The sequence below is a fragment of the Aquarana catesbeiana genome, linkage group LG03 (genome assembly GCF_042186555.1).
Source record: "Aquarana catesbeiana isolate 2022-GZ linkage group LG03, ASM4218655v1, whole genome shotgun sequence".
Classification (NCBI taxonomy): domain Eukaryota; kingdom Metazoa; phylum Chordata; class Amphibia; order Anura; family Ranidae; genus Aquarana; species Aquarana catesbeiana.
This window is the reverse complement of record NC_133326.1, coordinates 153,219,668-153,242,978: the sequence shown is the minus strand read 5'-3', so window position 1 is coordinate 153,242,978 and position 23,311 is coordinate 153,219,668. Positions and strand designations below refer to the sequence as shown.

The following is a 23,311-nucleotide window of genomic DNA, read 5'->3' as shown; positions in this document are numbered from 1 at the left end:
CAAATGAAAATCATGAGGTCAAAGGAACTGCCTGAAGAGCTCAGAGACAGAATTGTGGCAAGGCACAGATCTGGCCAAGGTTACAAAAAAATTCTGCTGCACTTAAGGTTCCTAAGAGCACAGTGACCTCCATAATCCTTAAATGGAAGACGTTTGGGACGACCAGAACCTTTCCTAGAGCTGGCTGTCCAGTCAAACTGAGCTATCGGGGGAGAAGGGCCTCGGTGAGAGAGGTAAAGAAGAACCCAAAGATCACTGTGGCTGAGCTCTAGAGATGCAGTCGGGAGATGGGATAAAGTTGTAGAAAGTCAACCATCACTGCAGCCCACCACCAGTCGGAGCTTTATGGCAGAGTGGCCAGACGGAAGCCTCTCCTCAGTGCAACACACATGAAAGCCCACATGGAGTTTGCCAAAACACCTGAAGGACTCCAAGATGGTGAGAAATATGATTCTCTGGTCTGACGAGACCAAGATAGAACTTTTTGGCCTTACTTCTAAGCAGTATGTGTGGAGAAAACCAGGCACTGCTCATCACCTGTCCAATACAGCCCCAACAGTGAAGCATGGTGGTGGCAGCATCATGATGTGGGGGTGTTTTTCAGATGCAGGGACAGGACGACTGGTTGCAATCGAGGGAAAGATGAATGCGGCCAAGTACAGGGATATCCTGGATGAAAACCTTCTCCAGAATGCTCAGGGCCTCAGACTGGGCCGAAGGTTTACCTTCCATCAAGACAATGACCCTAAGCACACAGCTAAAATAACGAAGGAGTGGCTTCACAACAACTCTGTGACTGTTCTTGAATGGTCCAGCCAGAGCCCTGACTTAAATCCAATTGAGCATCTCTGGAGAGACCTAAAAATGGCTGTCCACCAACATTTACCATCCAACCTGACAGAACTGGAGAGGATCTGCAAGGAGAAATGGCAGAGAATCCCCAAATCCAGGTGTGAAAAACTTGTTGCATCTTTCCCAAAAAGACTCATGGCTGTATTAGATCAAAAGGGTGCTTCTACTAAATACTGAGCAAAGTGTCTGAATACTTAGGACCATGTGATATTTCAGTTTTTCTTTTTTAATAAATCTGCAAAAATGTCAACAATTCTGTGTTTTTCTGTCACATTAATGGGGAAAAAAATGAACTTAAATTATTTTAGCAAATGGCTGCAATATAACAGAGTGAAAAATTTAAGGGGATCTGAATACTTTCCGTCCCCACTGTACATTAACCCACAGGGGCATTCTAAGGCGTAAACATGAGTAGTGTTACTAGTGATAAATTCGCAGATTTGAAATTCTCTATTATTTGAGGTAAATGTAAACTTCTCCAAACCTCTCATTGTCCTAATGACCTCTCTATACACTTTACGTTTTCTACATGCAAAGAAACCATCTCGATCCCAAAAAGAAGATGGTCTTTCAGGTGGATCAAAAACTTTCTTCACTACATTTCCCCCAGAATTGGGTACCTTCCTATAAATTAATTTAGGTACAGCTGGAAGAACCGGATTTAATGTTTTATCCAGGCACAATACATGCCAGTGTTCTTTAAAAAATGCTTCCACCTCTTTATATTGTGAATGGAAGCCTGAAATGAAACCTCATTCATTGATATTGGTACTAGTCCTAGATACTCCGTGATCTAAACTAGTATATGTCTATATTATGATTATAATGTATACACTTGGTTCATGACTAGCTCCTGTTCTTTCCTTCTCTTAATTTTATCTTATTTTATCTCTACTGTAATAATTTCTATATTTATATAGTGACTTGATTATGATTATGATTGAATTTAACTCTTTAACTAATCTTGTTTAGAGTGATGATGTGTACACTGTAATTCATTAACGGTTAAGTTTGACATTTTTGGTATTGAAAAATTTACTTTCATTTTGAGTTTTATTAGGTTCGGTTCAGTAATGGACTTTTACTTAGTAGTATCTGAGTTTGCTAGCACGTATTTTGTATTACAATGAGTAGTTGGCTGGTCTGGTGTATTTCACAGGCTTTAAACCCCCTTGTGTCTGTCACTAGCATGCATTGCTGTGAAGTAGAGTGGAGAGCACACGGAGGGTTAATGAGCAGCTCGATCAGCCTACTAATACCAGGACGCTGCTCCGTATGGTCATGCCCTCATATGTCGGGATAACAAAACGCGTCAGGGCGTGACCAGACGGCGACCAATAGTGACCTATGCGTGTCATGGGTAGAGGGGAACAACCAAGCACTATCAACGTGGTTAGTGCGGCGGCTGGATTCAACTGTCCAGTGACAACGCAATTTTATCTCAAATGCTTGTTCTACTTTGTAAGTGTGATTTTAAAGGGGGTGGTCTCTTATAAAATACTTTAAACGGGATTACGCTATGTGGAGCCCCTTTTTTGCATGACCAATAATCCATGGAGTGATGTGCAGTTCAAACTAAACCCCTGCTAACTTGATGATATCTAGAATATTCAAGGCATTTGTTTAACTGCTTTCTGGTGAGTTTAAAACCCTAGTTGAGTGTGACTCATGCAGTGTGGACTCTGGTGTTTGGTGCACACTTACAGATTATCTGAATTAACCTGAATTTTCACCCACCATTAAGAACTATTTCATCGCTCACTATCATACTCATATGTGTCTCATATAGCTTACATGTGAATGCCGGTCAGATTTTTACCAATGTACTACTGCTTAGGTATTGGAATCTTTATAGAACTGGTATTTTGGAATAAGACGCTTTACTTTTTATTTTTATATTTTGATTTATGATTGGTTCTGGAACCTGTAAGTTTGTGATCAATAAAGCTTTTCTGATTAAAAAACATTGCATGGAATTTTGACTCCTGTTTAATAGTTTTACTATTTAAAAATTACTCCTTTATTGTGAGCATTAGCATAGCACTTTTATTTATGATAAAATGCAAGGTCAAAATTATTATCTTATAATAAAAGCAAGGTAACAGTGTTAGTACTTTATTGTCTATAATGTAGCAACTAGCCAGTCACATTCTTATAATGTCTAACTGTTGGAATAGAGAACTGTATTTTGTGCAACAACTACTGTGTATTAATATTTAGTAGAGATACAGTATCTCACAAAAGTGAGCACACCCCACACATTTTTGTAAATATTTTATTATATCTTTTCATGTGACAACACTGAAGAAATGACACTTTGCTACAATGTAAAGTAGTGAGTGTACAGCTTGTATAACAGTGTAAATTTGCTGTCCCCTCAAAATAACTCAACACACAGCCATTAATGTCTAAACTGCTGGAAACAAAAGTGAGTACACCCCTAAGTGAAAATGTCCAAATTGGGCCCAACGTGTCAATATTTTGTGTGGCCACCATTAATTTTCCAGCACTGCCTTAACCCTCTTGGGCATGGAGTTTACCAGAGTTTCACAGGTTGCCACTGGAGTCCTCTTCCACCCCTCCATGACGACATCATGGGGCTGGTGGATGTTAGAGTATAAATAAGTGTGGAAGCTGCGCTTAGGACAAACGTTTAGGTGTGCAGCCCCCCTGAAGGAGCTTCCCTAAGGATCCTCCACAGAGTACTTGAATATAAATTAAAAAGGGGTGTGGCGCTCCCTACCGGGTTAAATGGGATGATATGTGGGGAGGGGGGTTATCTGTTAGGTTATATTATATCCCAAGGTGATTTTCCACAATCATAATCCTATTAAAGGTACCTGATACCAACATAAAAATTAATTACCAAAAAAAATCATATAAACAGCGAAAATAATTAAACAAGGGCTATCTTCAGTGGTTGTTCAAAAAGACCTTATATGTAAGGGATGTGTGCTGAGACCCCTACATCTGTGATAGGTCTGCACCATATACCGCCACAAGTGAAATGACTGTAAACATATAAAAACATCTAATGTGCTCTACCTAACCGGTGCAAATAATATACAAAACATATGATGTACTCTACCTAAACAGTGCAAAAAATATACACATTATTGATCAAAGTCCAGTGAGCAAATAATTGCACCTCAACCTGGTTGGTGCAGATATAAATCAATTAGTAATTAGTGGTTATAGTCCTTAAAGTGGTAAAACTCTTCAAACCCAGTGTTTCAAGGAATTTTCTTAGCAAGAGAAAACCGTGACTAGAGTGCTCTCAGATGGTTTCTGTGACTTTTGTGCTCCCCCTTTTGGGTCCCCACTCACCGGATCCAACAACCCCAGAAGGGGCAAACAGCATAGGGTATCTCGATAACGATCTCCTCTCCACCACGATCATATAGGGCATTCAGGGTGATTTCCGTGCTGTTGGTTTAAAGTATTCCCAATGGCTCCCCAGATCCACCAACCCCAGATGGGGCAAGCTGCACGGGGTATCACGGTCACAATCTCCTCTCCACTACAATCCTTATTGGGTAGAGCTGGACTTCTATACCATGCTGCTCTAGAATGCCGTGCTTTGCTTATGTGTCAGTGCTGAATTCGCAGACGGCTGGGGGAGGGGGGGGCTCTCAGCAGGAAACGGTTAATATGTTCTCGCTCTTTTTTCCTGGTGGAAATGTATTAGCACTTCATAATTTTTAGTGCTATCAGCGATTATTTGAAACTCACTAGCACAGAAGTCTCTGGAGGATGTGTAGAAGATTCACTAATTACACTTAAGCTGTGCACCTGGCCAAGCACACATGAACAAGGGGCCCAGATCTGCGAAAGCCAGTGGATGTGATTAGTCTTTAAGGAAATAAAGGTGCAACTATTTTTTCACCCACCATTAAGAACTATTTCATCGCTCACTATCATACTCATATGTGTCTCATATAGCTTACATGTGAATGCCGGTCAGATTTTTACTAATGTACTACTGCTTAGGTATTGGAATCTTTACAGAACTGGTATTTTGGAATAAGATGCTTTACTTTTTATTTTTATATTTTGATTTATGATTGGTTCTGGAACCTGTAAGTTTGTGATCAATAAAGCTTTTCTGATTAAAAAAAAAAAACATTGCATGGAATTTTGACTCCTGTTTAATAGTTTTACTATTTAAAACTTACTCCTTTATTGTGAGCATTAGCATAGCACTTTTATTTATGATAAAATGCAAGGTCAAAATTATTATCTTATAATAAAAGCAAGATAACAGTGTTAGTACTTTATTGTCTATAATGTAGCAACTAGCCAGTCACATTCTTATAATGTCTAACTGTTGGAATAGAGAACTGTATTTTGTGCAACAACTACTGTGTATTAATATTTAGTAGAGATACAGTATCTCACAAAAGTGAGTACACCCCACACATTTTTGTAAATATTTTATTATATCTTTTCATGTGACAACACTGAAGAAATGACACTTTGCTACAATGTAAAGTAGTGAGTGTATAGCTTGTATAACAGTGTAAATTTGCTGTCCCCTCATAATAACTCAACACACAGCCATTAATGTCTAAACTGCTGAAAACAAAAGTGAGTACACCCCTAAGTGAAAATGTCCAAATTGGGCCCAACGTGTTAATATTTTGTGTGGCCACCATTAATTTTCCAGCACTGCCTTAACCCTCTTGGGCATGGAGTTTACCAGAGTTTCACAGGTTGCCACTGGAGTCCTCTTCCACCCCTCCATGACGACATCATGGGGCTGGTGGATATTAGAGACCTTGCGCTCCTCCGCCTTCTGAGGATGCCTCACATATGCGCAATAGGGTTTACATCTGTAGACATGCTTGGCCAGTCAATTATCTTTACCCTCAGCTTCTTTAGCAAGGCAGTGGTCATCTTGGAGGTGTGTTTGGGGTCCTTATCATGTTGGAATACTGCCTTGCGGCTCAGTCTCCGAAGGGAGGGGATCATGCTCCATTTTAGTATGTCACAATACATGTTGGCATTCATGGTTCCCTCGATGAACTGTAGCTCCCCAGTTCCGGCAGCACTCATGCAGCCCAGCCCATGACCACCACCATGCTTGGCAATACACACTTGTCTTTGTACTCCTCACCTGGTTGCCACCACACATGCTTGACACCACCTAAAGCAAATAAGTTTATCTTGGTCTCATCAGACCACAGGACATGGTTCCAATAATCAATGTCATTAGTCTGCTTGCCTTCAGCAAACTGTTTGCAGGCTTTCTTGTGCATCATCTTTAGAAAAGGCTTCCTTCCGAGATGACAGCCATGCAGAGAAATCTGATGCAGTGTCCAGCGTAAGGTCTGAACACTGACAGGCTGACCCTGAGCATGTGCACTCTACTTCTTTGGTTGACCATGGCGAGGCCTGTTCTGAGTGGAACCTGTCCTGTTAAACTGCTGTATGGTCTTGGCCACCGTGCTGCAGATCAGTTTCCGGGTCTTGGCAATCTTCTTATAGCCTAGGCCATCTATATGTAGAGCAACAATTCTTTTTTTCAGATCCTCAGAGAGTTCTTTGCCACGAGGTGCCATGTTGAACTTTCAGTGACCAATATGAGAGAGTGAGAGCGATAACAAATTTAACACACCTGATCCCCATTTACACCTGAGACCTTGTAACACTAACGAGTCACATGACATCAGGGAGGGAAAATGGCCAATTGGGCCCAATTTGGACATTCACTTAGGGGTGTACTCACTTTTGTTGCCAGCGGTTTAGACATGGCTGTGTGTTGAGTTATTTTGAGGGGACAGCAAATTTACACTTTTATACAAGCTGCATACTCACTACTTTACATTGTATTAAAGTGTAATTTCTTCAGTGTTGTCACATGAAAAGATATAATAAAATATTTACAAAAATGTGAGGGGTGTACTCACTGTGCAAACAAGCAATATATATATCATATATATCATAAAAACTAAATAAATCTTAGTCAATAAACTGAAAAAAGTCCATCATCAAAGTCGCTGTGATAAAGTTCTCCAGTGTTGACAAAAGGTGCTCCTCAAATGTGAACAGATGGCCTCTCACCAAATGTGATAGATCCCCATTACAGAGATCAAACACAGCCTGTAATCAAACTCCACGGAATTGATCCACATTCAAAAAGCCTCCACGTGAATATTGCTTCACAGCAGTGTAACCTGTTCTATGGATGAGCGCCACTTAACAGAGGAGCACGTGTGGAACAGGAACAGGGAGAAGCCTCATAGTGTAAATCGATTTAAATGTTTTACTAAACTAAACGAAAATACACAATGAAAACAAGTAGCGCAAACAAGCTGATCGTGGTGTCACCTGTCCCACCAGCCACGATGATGTCAGACGTGTTCTCCTTCTGACGCGTTTCCCAAAAAATGGCATCTTCTGGGACTGGAGGATCAAATTTTGACATGCGACTGTGTCCGTGTAGCTGCTGTGTGTGCATCCTTTTCTCTGGGCTGCCTGCAGGCAGCTCTGAGGAGGCTGTGCATGGAGGATGGGACTTAGTGCCCATCTGAGTAAGCCCTTGCTTACGCCTGACCTGTGAACTCTGCGTCAGTTACTTCTGACCGGTAAATTTACTTACTCCTGACCTCTTAACACTGTGTTACTGCTAACCATTGCACTTTGCATTACATAGAATTTTGATTTGAACTATGTGTTACTTACACCTCACTACTGCACTTTACTAACCACAATGTATACCGCTCTGACAACCTGAACCCAGCCCAGCTAGCCAAGCAAAATCCAGCCAGCCAATCCAGAACTCAGTCGAGGCCAGAACTTAGTCTAGCTAGCCAGGAGTGAACTCAGGACAGCCATCCAACCAGACCACAACTCAAGCCAGCCAGCCAGGAGAGAACTCAAGCCAGCCAACTGGGCCAAAACTCAGGCAATACCTTCTACTGACCTCTGTACACTGACCTACAACCTAGAGACCTCTGTACACTGCCCTACATACTACTGACCTCTTTACACTGCTCTACATCCTACTGACCTCTGTATACTGCTCAACCTACTACTGACCTCTGTACACTGCTCTACCTACTACTGACCTTTGTACACTGCTGTACCTACTAATGACCTCTGTACACTGCTGTACCTACTAAAGACCTCTGTACACTGCTCTACATCCTACTGACCTCTGTACACTACCCTACATCCTATTGACCTCTGCACACTGCTCTACCTAATACTGACCTCTGTACACTGGTCTACCTACTACTGACCCCTGTACACTGGTCTACCTACTACTGACCCCTGTACACTGGCCTACCTACTACTGACCCCTGTACAATTCCCTATATACTACTGACCTCTGTACACTGCCCTACATAATACTTACACTGACCATAACTTAGAGCAGACAACCAGAATGGCATTCAGGCCAGGCCTGAAACTAGTCGAGCAAGTCAGCCTGCAGTACCACTCGTGCGTCAAATTTGTGGGGGTGGCCAATTACTCTCCAGACATGTGAATGAAAGAACGCCTGTCAGGGCTTGGCTCAAAGCTGGCCGCTCAGCTCTCGGCTAATTGCCAGCTCCTATCTCTCCACAGTGACTCACCTGTTGATGATATCCTGTTCGTCAGTCCAGCCTACTTATGCTGTCCAGTCCAGATGATCTCTGTCTTCGTCTTGGTCACATCTCTAAAGACCCTCTTGTGTGTTCCTGTTAAAGACTTTCTTGGCTGACATTTGTTCTGGCTCCAGATCCTGCTTGCTGTTCTACTATGCTCATCTCTGGCTCCCTGATATTTTGGCTTGTTTGACTAGCTGTTCCGGTTCCTGAATTTTGGCTATGTTTTGACTACGTTTACTCTGTTTACCTTTTTTAATTATTATTAAAATAGGGATGGGCCGAACACCCCCCCCCCCCCCGTTCAGTTCGCACCAGAACATGCGAACAGTCAAAAATTTTTTTCTAACACGCGAACCCCGTTAAAGTCTATGGGACACGAACATGGAAAATCAAAAGTGCTAATTTTCCTGCCCCAGAGGACATGTATCAATGCAAAAAAAAAGTTTTAAAAACGGACGTTTTTTCAGGAACAGTGATTTTAATAATGCTTAAAGTGAAACAATAAAAAAGTGTAATATTCCTTTAAATTTCGTACCTGGGGGGTGTCTATAGTATGCCTGTAAAGTGGCGCATGTTTCCCATGTTTAGAACAGTCTGACAGCAAAATGACATTTCTAAAGGAAAAAAAGTAATTTAAAACTACTCGCGGCTATAATGAATTGTCAGTCAGGCAATACACATAAAAGTTCATTGATAAAAATGGCATGGGATTCCCCCACAGGGAAACCCCGAACCAAAATTTTAAATAAACGCGTGGGGCCCTCCCAAATTCCATACCAGGCCCTTCAGGTCTGGTATGTATATTAAGGGGAACCCCGCGCCAATTTTTGTTAAAAAAATGGCGAGGGGGTCCCCATCAAAATCCATACCAGACCCTTCAGGTCTTTTTTTGCATTGATACATGTCCCCTGGGGCATAACCCAGGTCCCCAAACACTTTTTATGACAATAACTTGCATATTAACCTTTAAAATTAGCACTTTTGATTTCGCCCATAGACTTTCAAAGGGTGTTCCGTGGCTTTGGAATTTGCCGCGAACACCCCAAATTGTTCACTATTCAGCTAACAGGCGAACAGCAAATGTTCGAGTCGAACTCATGTTCGACCCGAACATAAAGCCCATCCTTATTATTAAACAAGTGTGATTTAACTGTACTTCTGTCTCAGTCTGATTCGTGGTTTCTGACAACGCCAAGTTTCTCACTGAAATTAACGTTTAAGGTAGGCCAAATTAAAATACGCTTCTATAAAAAAAAAGGGCGCTGCCCCCCGGTGATCTTTGATTTCTTTTATGTTGGTCAGGGTAGATCTTCACCTCTCAAAGGTTGCCCACCTGTCAGGAAAGGTTTCACCTGCTGGTGGTGCTGTCAGACCTTTGGCTTGCAGTAGTGGTGTCCACCAGCGGGTGTCTCCTGGCAGTCTGGAACTGTCAGGAAATGTTTCACCTGCTGGTGGCACTGTTTGATCCTTGGGTCACAGTACTGGTGTCCACCAGCGGGTGTCCCCTGGCAGTGTGGAGCCGACATTATCTCCTGCGATCAGGCATGTACTCACACACTTGCCTTGGTATTGTCCTTGAGCCCTGACCCGTACCTGTGATCCTCTGTACCTGAAGCTGAACCTGTTCCTGTCCCTCCTGTGATGCTGTTATCCAGTATCTGTCCACCTTCTCTCTGTCCTGTTTGCTCCTTGCCCCTATCTGCTGATCTCCCGTTGATGACCCTGGCCTGGCTACGTTTACGATTCTGGTATTCCCCATCTATTTTATATACCTGTTTGACTGTTGTTATTTGTGGGTCTCTGTCTGGTAGTTGGTTTTTTGTGCACTGTTTGTATTGGAGGTGTTTGTATCTATATTCACTTACTTTAATAAATTACCGTATTTATCAGCGTATAACACGCACTTTTTTCCCCTTAAAATCAAGGGAAAATTGTGGGTGCGTGTTATACGCCGATCCCGCCGATCTCCACTGTCTGTGGAGCGCCGCTGACATTGAACGAGTCGAGCCTAGTGTACTGTGTACTCGGCTCTGCTCACAGTCACGCCCAGTCCCGCCACCTAGCCTTTATGTCCCGCCATTGGACCGGTGTTGTGTCCATCATAGGAGCTGGGCCAAGGGGCGGGACGGGGCCGCTACTGCAAGCGGAGCCGAATAGCCGAGTACACAAGTACACTCGGCTCTGCTCGGTCTATGTGGGTGGCGAGAGGAGCCGAAGATCTCGGTGGCGGGGGTGGCGGCGCTAAATTTAAAACCAAAACATGATGCAAGTGGGCAGTGGAAGGCCGCAGGTGGACAGTGTGCAAGGCTGCAGGTGGACAGTGTGCAAGGCTGCATTGATGGGCATTTAAAATGTACGTTTTTTCCTTAAACTTCCCTCCTAAACTTGGGGTGCGTGCTATACACCAGCGCGTGTTATACGCCGATAAATACGGTACTTTATTTCACTTTACATGCCTTGGGTTCCCTCTGTTGCTGTCCACACAGTTCTGGTAACACCTGTTCATGACACTACCCCTGGATTAGACCATTGTGGTATGCATGAACATTGAATTATGTTTGGAGAGATTGGGAGGTTTGCAGCAAAATGATGGATATGCTTGTATATACACAAAAAAAAATCTCCAATAACCTGGCGAAATGACCATAGAAAATAGATATATTTCACTAAATGCAATGGGGTGAATTTATTAAATGTAATGGGGTTGAGTAACTAAAGGCACATAGACTAAGGACTTTGCAAGTGCAGTTACTCCAAACCTTAGTAAATGTGGGGGAGCTCTGCTGACTTCCACCATCCAATCATGTGCAAGCAAAAATGCAATTTTTTTTTCCTTGCATGTGATTGGGTATTCTTTGTAAAGTGAAGCTTTACATCGTTTACTTTTTTTTTGGTGGTATTTATTCACCACTGGGTTTTTTATTTATGCTAAATAAACAAAAAATTACCAAAAATTTTGAAAAAAAAACAAACTTGTTTTTCTTAGTTTCTGTTATAAAATGTTGCAGACAGGTAATTTGTCTCCTTCACTGATGTGCGGTGATGAGGCTGCACAAATGGACACTGATAGGCTGCATTGATGGGCATTTATTTCCTTCTGTGAATTGAGTTTAACCCCTCTTCATGCAGTATTTACTGACAGGTTTGAGTGTTTTGCGGTAAATACCACAAAAAGGTATGGTGAATTGACAATGTTAGGATTGCATGTGATATTTAGGAAAAATGTGTCCCGATACCCATATACCGAATGCGAGATGCTTTTGTGAATGGAACCCTATGTCTTTTAAGTTTCCTGTTTCCTGTCTGCAGTTAAGCAGCAACACCCATGTGGTCTGTGCACTGTCTGCTCTTTAGGGCTACATACAGAACTTCGAACACCAAAAGACAGGAACAGTTACAGTCCGATTATATTACAAACCTGATATTTGAGTCGTTATTAATTTAGCTATAGACTGAGGATACATCTTACTAACCTTTAGCCCTGATGGACCTAGAGAGCCAGGTAGACCAGGAACTCCTTGTCCTCCAATTTCACCCTGTATATAGATATAAATATAACTTTACATATGTGCTTGCCTGGTGATATATGGATTTTTAGTAACAGTTGGTAAAAAGCTGTTTGAGGATTGTCCATTTGTCAAACAGGACAAAAACATTGTTTAAATTTCTTCTAGAAAACTGAAAAAGTATGTACTTCTACATGTAAACACTATTACAGCAGTTTGCTCATAGGCACAGACAATTAGCTTTCAGGCATACATTCTGAAAGTCATTAAATAACACGCAGCTATGGAAAAGTCCAGAGGAAATGATTAGGTCTGAAAGGATAGGATAAAATGTAAAAATGATCAAATTTATACCAGAAGAAAATATAACTTTGAAATGGATCTTGGATGTGTTGGTGCATGACTTTAATTGGTGCTGCTACAGTCATGCACCAATAATTCTCTGCTAAAGCCTTGTCTTAAAATGTTCCCTCATTTTTTCATGTTTGCAGAGATAAATCTGAAGTTTAGTTCATTGTTTCTTGACCTCTTCCTCACTGCAGAAAGCCTGTCAGACTGCCATCGCTTATTACATTCACTTTTTGGAAATATATTTTACAGTCTCAGGTTGTTGCACAGAAGTATAAGGGCTCCTGCACATGTTAATCACAGACAAGAAGCTTTTAACTTTCCAGATTACAAAGCAGTTCCATTAAAGTGTCCACATGCATTACACTTTGTGGCCCCATCTATTAGAAATCCTGAGCCAAAATTAATAGAAAATAGACTGCAGTGAATTACTAGAAGCTATAGACCCACTGGGAGCTAATCTCTAAAATCCAAATTTATCATATACATTTGGAGGTGGTGCATCATCGTCAAGCCTTGAAGTTTGACCAAGGATGAGGAATAATGTGGTGCATAACTTGTTAGCACGTGGACATTTTACCTTGTATGATTATGAAAACATAAATAGGGCTGTGATTATTAATAATACGATGTTCTGTGAGCCAGTTCCATTATTATAAGCATACCCATCTGTCTTGAGTGTACTGTATAGTTGTTATGATATGTAGCACCCACCCAGATAGACTGCTAGGTTTGGTTAGGCATATTTAGTTATGTGGCTCTCCTTTAATCAGCAGGGCAGCATGTGATTACTTTGGGCTGCTCTGGGCTCTGCAGACTGAGTTTTATTGCCCGCCCCTGTCTTCTGGAGCCTTCCAGAATGTAGTGGGTTGGAGATTAAAATGAGCACCCTGAATATTTATACAGCACTAGCCAATTGCTGGCGAGGTGTGCCCAGATGGTGAATGGTGAGTGCATAAATAGTTTGAAGCCTCAGAGAGCAGGGTTTTTCCTCAGGAGGAGCAGTTCCAAGCCAGAAGGGCTGCTGTCCTTCCTGGCAGTCCAGTTGAAGATCCTACTTGTCTCATTGAGGTCCCAGCTGTGCATAGCTGAGGGGCCTATTCTGCTGCTATTTCTTTAAGAGCTGGAAGAAGCATTTCACGGAGGATCCAGTCTGGAGGCTCCACCGAGGGAACTGCCTGCCTGAATCTGTAGGGAGACATCCAAGTCCCAGGGACACTGTGAGAGAGGGATCCTAGTGACTGTTGCTGCTGTTAATCCCTGGTGCACTAAGTTTAAGGCTTGCTTGGCCTAGAACATTGCTAATGGTGTCCCAGTGCTGTCCATTTTATGTCCTACTGCTAAAAGGACTGTGTTAAGAAGTAGCTGCAAAGGGAAGAGTTTCCTAATTTTCCTTTTCAGTGTTCTGGAGTATCTCACAGCTTCCCTAAGTCCCACCCAAGGTAATCTGCAATAAAGGCAACCCCTAGACCATTTACTGAGCCAGAGATGTGAATGTTGCTGCCACTGTACAAGTGGGAAAAGAAGATGGGGCACAAATCAGCAGCCCTTGCGGGGGTACTGCTACAGATATATGTATAATTGTTCACATTATAGCAACTTCTATTATCTGGAGGCAAGGGAAGTTAGTTGCATTGTGACCATGATAACTTGAAACATCATAAAATACCATTATCAATATTATGTAAACAGTTAATCTCTATGTTCTCCATTGGCTCACTTTGCTGAGTAAGTAAAACTGACTTGGGAAATTACTGTTCATTTATACTGTTCTACTATGAGTGATTGCCTTCTTCTAAAAATGGGGAGATAATCCAGTCAAAGCTTTGTATTATTATATCCTACTTCTACTTGAACATGTTTTTCAAAAATAGGGAATGGGAAAAAGATTTAAACAATATGAAATGATTTCATTAATAAAACATGCAAACATAAAAGGAAGAGTGAGCTGTTACTTGGAATTAAGCATTTTATCTTACATAAGTTACTTAAAGAGTAACTCCACTTTTGTTGAGAAAAAAAAGAACATTCCCATTTGGGTGATCATTGTACATTACAAAGACTTCTAACAAACTTTGTTGCAGATTCCTACCTTTTGTTGTTCTGAAGAAATCACTGTGTATTTGTCCATGTGGAAAGTTAAACGAATGGGAGTGGTTTCATAATTATAAATCAGCTGCTGCACTTGCTGGGCTCTAATGAGGAAAATTGCAGGGTCTGCATTCCTTTACACATTCTGAGTACAGAACACGTCCAGGTAGCCATATTGCATTGCATTTTACAGACAATTACAGAGCAGTTGCAATTGTATATGCTATATTATTTATTTATTTTATTTGCTATTTTTTCTTGCTTTAATGCCAATTATCAATTATATTTAGCTCCTGTGTTTAAAATAGGTTCTTACTAAAACCCCATGGAAAGCTAACATGTATTTTCAGTATTACTGATATTTTTGGACAATACTGAGGCACAAGCACAGCAGATATTTCGTCTTATATTAAAAACAATTATTCTTGACTGGATTTCCACTCCAAATCAACCTTGAATCCAGTGTAAATAAGACAAAATATGCTTACCTTTGCACCTTTTAAGCCAAGTTCACCTGGTTTCCCGGGGTATCCTTGCATTCCCTGAGAAAAAAAGCATGCCTATTTTAGTATACTGAGATACAGACATCAAAAAAACTTCCAATGGTTCTTATGCCGCGTACATACGTCTGTTTTTTCCGTCAGAATAAACTATGACGTTTTTTCCAACAGAGTTCCGCTGCAACGGACTTGCCTATACACAATCACACCAAAGTTCGATTGTTTAGAACGTGATGACATCCGACGGGACTAGAAAAAGGTAGTTCAATTGCCAGTAGCCAATAGCTGCCCTTGTGTCGTTTTTGGTCCGTCGGAATAGCATACATACGAACGGTTTTCCCGATAGGAATTGATTCCGTCGGAAAGATTTAAAACATGTTCTATTTCTAGGTCCGTCAGAATTTTAAAAATAAAAAGTCAGATGAAGCCCACACACAATCGGAATATCCGATGGGATGATTCCGTCAGACCTTTTCTGCCGGAAAGTCCGGTCGTGTGTACGCGGCATTACATTTTACCTGGCTATAAGAAAGATAGCTTTTGTTCTCTATTGTCCCCATTGGAGAGATTTCCCGCAATTTTCCTTTTTGTCTGACACTTGTTAAATAGACAGCAAATTGAAGTGAGGAAGGTATCCCAAGTGAAAACTCAGGGAGCAATAAAAACTTGAGAGATTCCGATCCTGCTCTATCGAAAGGTAAAATATATTGTTTTTCAGAAGTTGGGCTTTTTTGAACAGTGCAAAATTATTTGCAAAATAAATCACATCTGCCTCCTATATAAATTGTGCCTTTTGTGAGATTAATATACTTCTTGTCTTGTATTTTCTTTTAACATTTCTGCAAAATACATAGATCTTATTACTCAGATTTTAACTTTTGTGAAGGGTGTTGTACTTTTACACACATCTGTATAATGTCAAACTGTGTTTTGTAACTATTCTTTACAATGATTCTACAGTTTATAAGATGAATAAAGAAGGATTAGAGGACGTGCACTTGCCCAGAACATTAGAAAACTGATGGATCATAGGCGTGTGCACGGGGTGTGCCAAGTGTGCCTGGGCACACCCTAATCATCCCACGCACCAGTAGCATAGGTTGGCTGTGTGTGTCATGGCTGCGTGACATTCTCACACAGCCCAGCCAGCACAGTCCCCCCCCCCCCCCCCCCTTCGCAGGCGAGGAGAAATATTCAATATACTCCTGCTTCTGCCCCCCTTGTGCCCTGTGCTGCTCCTGTAAAGAGGATGTGTGGATGGAAACTTTGAAATAGAGCAGCCGGCAGCTCCTGTTCATGAAGACTCTGCCTGAGCCTCCAGGAACCAGACTGTGAGTTAACACTGTGATCGAGCTATCCCTCCTCCTCCCTCCCTTCCTTCTGTCTCCAAAATCTCTCACCTTCATCTCTTTCCCTTATATGCTCTCCATCCCCCTCTTTTTATTTTGTCATTATGAAGTAACTGATCAGAAACTGTATATGAAGGTAACAATTCTAATAAATCAAAGACAATTTCTAGCCAGTGCAACAGATTTCCAATATACAGTACTTCACATGATTTGAATGGTCACACAGAGCTTTTTCTAATAGTAATACGATATACAGTTCAGAGGTGGAAAAACTTGGTATTGTACATTGAAAAGCGAGCTTTCTATAAGCCTGTTAGATTTTACAGATTTGCAGGTATATGTGTTTTGTGCTCAGGGCTGATGCGGTTTCAATGCATTCCAGTGTTTTCTGACCTTATTTTCTGCACATCTGATACCTAAAGAGAGCAACTGAAATAAGGTGGAGTTTGAGGTGAATTTCTACACTTAGGTGGAGGGCATTGTTAAACCCAGAGACTGATAGACTTAAAGTGACAATGGGAGTAGTATTGCACATCTCATTGCTGTGGACATTGATATCAAATATATACAGAATGCATGGCGGCTGGCGATATAACAATGCCCTATGGGTCACCCGTCCCCCCCACCATGGGTCGGTCGGTCACACAGCTGTCAGGTCAGGCTCAGTACAGTACTCACATCGGGGACTGTCGCTCCTCTCTGCCCATACTCAGCTCTGATCAGCAGCTCCTCCTTCGTACAGCTCTGTGGCCACAAAACTCTCCAGCAGCCTGTCTCCAGCAGTCTGATTTGTGACATGCCCACCAGGTGGAACTCAACGTTGGCAATGCTGCAGTAGCTGCACATGCAGCAGAGGGCCATCAACAGGTACCTGTACGAGTATGGCACAAGGACAGGCTCAGGGGAGCTCAGCTTTTTTACCCCACGCCAATAGCTGCTGATAAAGGATGCATGCACTGTACTGTCACCATTTGAGGAGGCGACAAGGAAAGTGAGCCGTGACAATGCATGCATCAGTGACACTATCCCTCTTGTGTTCCTGCTGGAGCATACTCTGCATGGCATTATGGACAGGGCACTCGAGGCAGAGCAGCGGGAGGAAGAGAAGGACTGACTTTCCTATCAAGGCCCACTTTATGCAGACACCATTCTTGCAATGCCACAGAACACACAAGCGGAGAGGGAGGAGGATTGTGGCAATTTTGGAGGGATTGAAGCAGAGGAAGACATATGTCAAACCTGAAGAGATGGCTTTCAGTCCCCAGAAACCTTAGGAGTAGTACGTGGCTGGGAGGAGGCAGTTCCAGATAATGTAATCTTCAGTGACCCCGAGGACTCTGCCTCTCATGCCTTCGCAAACTTGCGGTGCATGGGCTCCATGATTATTCAACACCTGCGAAAGGTCCCGAGATGTCTTGGCATCAGGGAGAAGGATCATTATTGGTTGGCAACCCTCCTTGACCACCATTACAAGGGGAAAGTCTCAGAACTCATCCAGGCCTTGCAGAGGGAGCACAGGATGAAATGTCTTGAGCACACCTCAAAGAAGAGTTTATGTAACACCTTTCCAGAGTCTGGTAGGTTACTAGTTAATGGAAAACATATTTTTGTGGCTTCCGTTGGTCAAAGCAGGAGCGGTGGAGAAGGGCACCACCTAAGTGATGCATTTAAATAATTTTTTAGTCCACAGCACCCAGGGATGTCAGCTTCAACATTCCATCAACAGCGTCTGCATCATATAATGGAAGATTATCTAGAGGTGATGTCACGGAACGTCCCACACTCCGGTTGAGTGCTTCCGTCAGTATACCGCTTCCTAAGTTCTGGAACACGAGTCCAATGGATCTGGCTATAGGAACCCCCAAGAACTAGACACCACCAGTCTTGGAATACATCAGAACTAACTCTTTATTCGAGATATCACACACATTTATATAGCAGGCTGACTCAAAGCTAACCTAATTAACATGAGCTAATTTACTAAAACATTTACCCAGACCAGATGACAGACTTGTGGGCACCGAGCTTCACACAGTAGTATAAACACAATAACTGGAGCTAATTACAATTAACAATACAAACAACAATCTAACCCATCCTCAGCCTATTCATCAACAGTTCGTCTCCTAGCCAGTGCTGGTGGCTAATGTGATCAGCTCACTCAATTAACATAAACACAGGTAGTTGGAGTTGATGACACCAGCATCTCCTCACAGGATGTGTCCCAACAGTATAATTCAGTCTTATCATTCTAATATGGCATATAAAGGGTTCCCAGAGTCTGTGTGTTTTGGGGGGACATGGAGCTGAATCCAAAGTAACACCAACCCCAGGGTCCCCAGGCATACAGCTCACAGAGAGCACCATTCCCCCAAATGCTAGGGCCCATAATCGGTGGGCAAGAGGCTTGCGTTCAGTCCCCTCCAATAGCCTCTGTCCCGGGTGAGTCTGTCACAGGTGAAAATAGACATGGAGAGCTTTCCAGTAGACGATCCACTGGGTTACTGATTCAAGAGCATAGACCACTGGTCAGAACTTGCCCAGTATGCACTTTAAGCTGCTGGGCTGCCCTGCATCCAGTGTGCTTTCCGAACGGGCATTTAGTGCTGCCAGAGGTTTTGTGACAAATATAAGAGCATGTCTGTCCATAGACTCCGTTGACCATCTGACATTTGTCAAAATGAATCCATCCTGGATTAGCAACAGCTATCAAGCCCCTGATGGAAATTTGCTGATTAAGTGTTTTTGGGACCGGGAATCTCTGTAAGACTGTCTAAGCTGCCTTGCTTTGTGAATGTTGATTTTATCTTGAAGTATTTTTTTGTTATAGGTTTCATAAGCACAATTAACACCCAAAGATCAATTCTTCCACACTTGTTTGACAGGTGCATATAATTTCGATTTTTTTTTCAGCAAGGCCAATTCTTGGTGTGAAGGCACCACCAACACCCAAAGCCCAATTTTTTTTACCTGTTACTTCTAAGAAAGAGACACCAGACTTTATCTAAAATAAAAATTGTTAACCTTGGCCGGATTGTACTATAATTTGGCTTCTTCACAGAAGACTTGCTCACTGTGGTGCAAAAATTAGTTTTTTCTATCCAAAGTCTGCGAAAGAGACCCCTGAATTTATCCAAACAATCTTTAAACTTGTTTCGAGTGCACTAAAGTTCACTGTGTGGCCTTATCATACAGACTGGCTTTCCAAGCCATTGTTTACAAAATAAAGAAAGCTAGCAGGGAAAATAAATTGAAATATCTTTTTTTTTTCTTTATATATGTCAGTTTTGCTGCAGCAAGTTCTATACATGGTACAGATGCGCCACTTTACAGGCAGACTAAATGGACCACCCATGCACTATATTTATAGGAATTTTTCATTTTTATTGTTTCACTTTAAGCATTATTAAAAACACTGCTCCTTTAAAAACAATCTTTTTAAAAAAAAAAATTGCATTGATACACGCCCCCCAGCACAGTACCCAGGCCCCCATACCATTTTTATGGTCAAGAACTTGCATATAAGCCATCAAAATGGGCACTTTTGATTTTTCAAGTTCGGGTCCCGTAGACTTTAATAGGGTTCGGTGTTTGGGTCCAAACATTTGCAATATTCGAGAGTTCTGGGGAGAACCAAACCGGGGGGGGGGGGATGTTTGGCTCAAGTCCAGCAGACAGTGTTTGCACAGTACACCAAACAGCCATAACAATATGGCCATGTAACAGGCAAAGTGAATATATAGAAATAAGAGTGCTTTCAGACTAAAGTGGTACAGATTATTTATAAGAGTGTGTGTATATATACAATTTTATATATATATATATATATATATATATATATATATATATATATATACATACACACACTACCGTTCAAAAGTTTGGGGTCACATTGAAATGTCCTTATTTTTGAAGGAAAAGCACTGTACTTTTAAATGAAGCTAACTTTAAACTAGTCCTAACTTTAAACAAATATACTCTATACATTGCTAATGTGGTAAATGACTATTCTAACTGCAAATGTCTAGTTTTTGGTGCAATATCTACATAGGTGTATAGAGGCCCATTTCCAGCAACTATCACTCCAGTGTTCTAATGGTACAATGTGTTTGCTCATTGGCTCAGAAGGCTAATTGATGATTAGCAAACCCTTGTGCAATTATGTTCACACATCTAAAAACAGTCTAGCTCCTTCCAGAAGCTACAAAACTGACCTTCCTGTGAGCAGATTGAGTTTCTGGAGCATCACATTTGTGGGGTCAATTAAACGCTCAAAATGGCCAGAAAAAGAAAACTTTCATCTGAAACTCGACAGTCTATTCTTGTTCTTAGAAATGAAGGCTATTCCATGTGAGAAATTGCAAAGAAATTGAAGATTTCCTACAACGGTGTGTACTACTCTAACCAGAGTAGAAAAAGAAGTGGGAGGCCGCGTTGCACAACTAAGCAAGAAGATAAGCACATTAGAGTCTCTAGTTTGAGAAACAGACGCCTCACAGGTCCCCAACTGGCATCTTCATTAAATAGTACCCGCAAAACACCAGTGTCAACATCTACAGTGAAGAGGCAGCTGCGGGATTTTGGGCTTCAGGGCAGAGTGGCAAAGAAAAAGCCATATCTGAGACTGGCCAATAAAAGAAAAAGATTAAGATGGGCAAAAGAACACAGACATTGGACAGAGGAAGACTGGAAAAAAGTGTTGTGGACGGATGCCAAAGGTGTGCAATGCTGTAATTGCTGCAAAAGGAGGATTCTTTGATGAAAGCAAAGTTTGATGTAAAAACAATGTTATTTCAAATACAAATCATTATTTCTAACCTTGTCAATGTCTTGACTCTATTTTCTATTCATTTCACAACGTATGGTGGTGAATAAGTGTGACTTTTCATGGAAAACACAAAATTGTTTGGGTGACCCCAAACTTTTGAACGGTAGTGTATATATATATATATATATACACACACACACACATACATATACACACACACACACACACACACACACACACACACACACACAGTATATAAAGTATATACAGTCAAACAAAACAAAAAAAAAAAAAAAAAAAAAGAGAGGGCGCACCAGCCTTGTGCATTATCCTTTGATACATTTATTTAAAAAAAACATACTTAGAAACTACTCACAAACTACTCACAAAGGTAGAAAGGAAATCACACTTATAGCAGTCTTTGACTTGTGGCAGTCTGTCCACTGATAGCAGTCTCCAGGTCCTGAAGAGAGGACATGCGAACCGCTGCTGGCTGACGCGTTTCCAAGGTATACCTTCTTCCTCATAATAGTGTTACTTTCTTGCAGCTACTTATACATGTGCTTATCTAGGAAACACATCCCAGATTCACGCTAAAGCCCCTCCCCAAAAAAGTGGGTGGTCTTGTAGGAGGCGGTCCTTAGCTAAATGTTTACAGCCGACCATATATACATGTATACACACTGAACTATCCACTTTTTTGAGTACCAGTTTTGAAGTAAGGAGAAAAGGAATAACTGTCTAAACATCCAAATCGAGTTGAGGAAGAAAGCAATGAGGGACAGGACATTTACATTCCTGAGTGACTGAGCAACTGTAGTACCCTGTTAGGATGGGTACATCAAAATGAGGCTCATATTGCTACTGCTGTCCTTCATACTGTACCCTGAGGTCTCCCATCTGCAGTTTATGATACTTAATGTTAGTATATGTTCAGCAACTTGTAATATTCAATATGCATGAACATGAATATGATCTATCTGCATATATGAGTTATTATAGTAAGCATACTTTTGGGTACATGCGTTGTGCACGTGTGTATGTATGTATAGTTCAGTGTGTATACATGTGTATATATGGTCGGCTGTAAACATTTAGCTAGGGACCGCCTCCTACAAGACCACCCACTTCTTTCTACCTTTGAGAGTAGTTTTTAATTATGTTTTTTTAAAATAAATGTATCATGCACAAGGCTGGTACGCCCTTTCTTTTTTGTTTTTTTGTTTGTCTACTAGGATAACCCTATCCTGGAGGGCAGCAAGGCAGAAAGTCATTGTCCACCCTGAACTTTAAACTGCCTAGCCAATACACCCATGCGCAAGAGTATTTGTTTTTGTTGTATAGTATATACAGTGCCTTGAAAAGGTATTCACACCCCTTGAAATGTTCCACATTTTGTCATGTTACAACCAAAGACGTAAATGTCATTTATTGGGATTTTATGTATTAGACCAACACAAACTGGCACATAATTGTGAAGTGAAAGGAAAATGATAAATAGTTTTCAAACTTTTTACAAATAAATATCTGAAAAGTGTGGCGTGCATTTGTATTCAGCCCCCTTTAGTGTTGGTTCACACTGAGGCAGCACGACTTGCAGTGCGACTGCCTCAGGTGACCTGGACACGACGGGAGCGGCGACTTGCAAAACGACTTCTGCCCCCAAAGTCGTACAGGAACCTTTTTCTAAGTCGGAGCGACTTGCGTCGCTCCGATTAGAACGGTTCCATTGTACAGAATGGGACGCTACTTGTCAGGTGGCTAGGTCACCCAGTGTGAACCGGCACTTACTCTGATACCCCTAACTATAATCTAGTAGAACCAATTGCCTTCAGAAGTCACCTAATTAGTAAATAGAGTCCACCTGTGTGTAATTTAATCTCAATATAAAACACAGCTGTTCCGTAAAGCCCTCAGAGGTTTGTTAGAGAACCTTAGTGAGCAAACAGCATCATGAAGGCCAAGGAACACACCAGACAGGTCAGGGATAAAGTTGTGGAGAAGTTTAAAGCAGGGTTAGGTTATAAAAAAACATTCCAATCTTTAAACATCTCACGGAGCACTGTTCAATCCATCATCCGAAAATAGAAAGAGTATGGCAAAACTGCAAACCTACCAAGACATGGCTGTCCACCTAAACTGACAGGCCGAGCAAGGATAGCATTGATCAGAGAATCAGCCAAGATGCCCATGTTAACTCTGGAAGAGCTGCAGAGATCCACAGCTCAGGTGGGAGAATCTGTCCACAGGACAACTATTTGTCATGCACTCTACAAATCTGGCCTTATATGGAAGAGTGGCA

The 23,311-nt window shown here is 41.6% G+C and overlaps 1 protein-coding gene across 1 annotated transcript in view; it reads right to left on the bottom strand.

Annotated features, from left to right (window-relative positions):
* LOC141131772 (uncharacterized) overlaps nucleotides 1-23,311 on the bottom strand; it is a 759,715-nt gene that overhangs the window by 110,115 nt on the left and 626,289 nt on the right. Inside the window, exons 89-90 of the mRNA XM_073619424.1 lie at nucleotides 14,881-14,934; nucleotides 11,921-11,983 (exon numbers count right to left, since the gene is read on the bottom strand). Of these exons, the coding sequence (XP_073475525.1) occupies nucleotides 11,921-11,983; nucleotides 14,881-14,934 (117 nt within the window). The remainder of the gene's footprint in view (nucleotides 1-11,920; nucleotides 11,984-14,880; nucleotides 14,935-23,311) is intronic.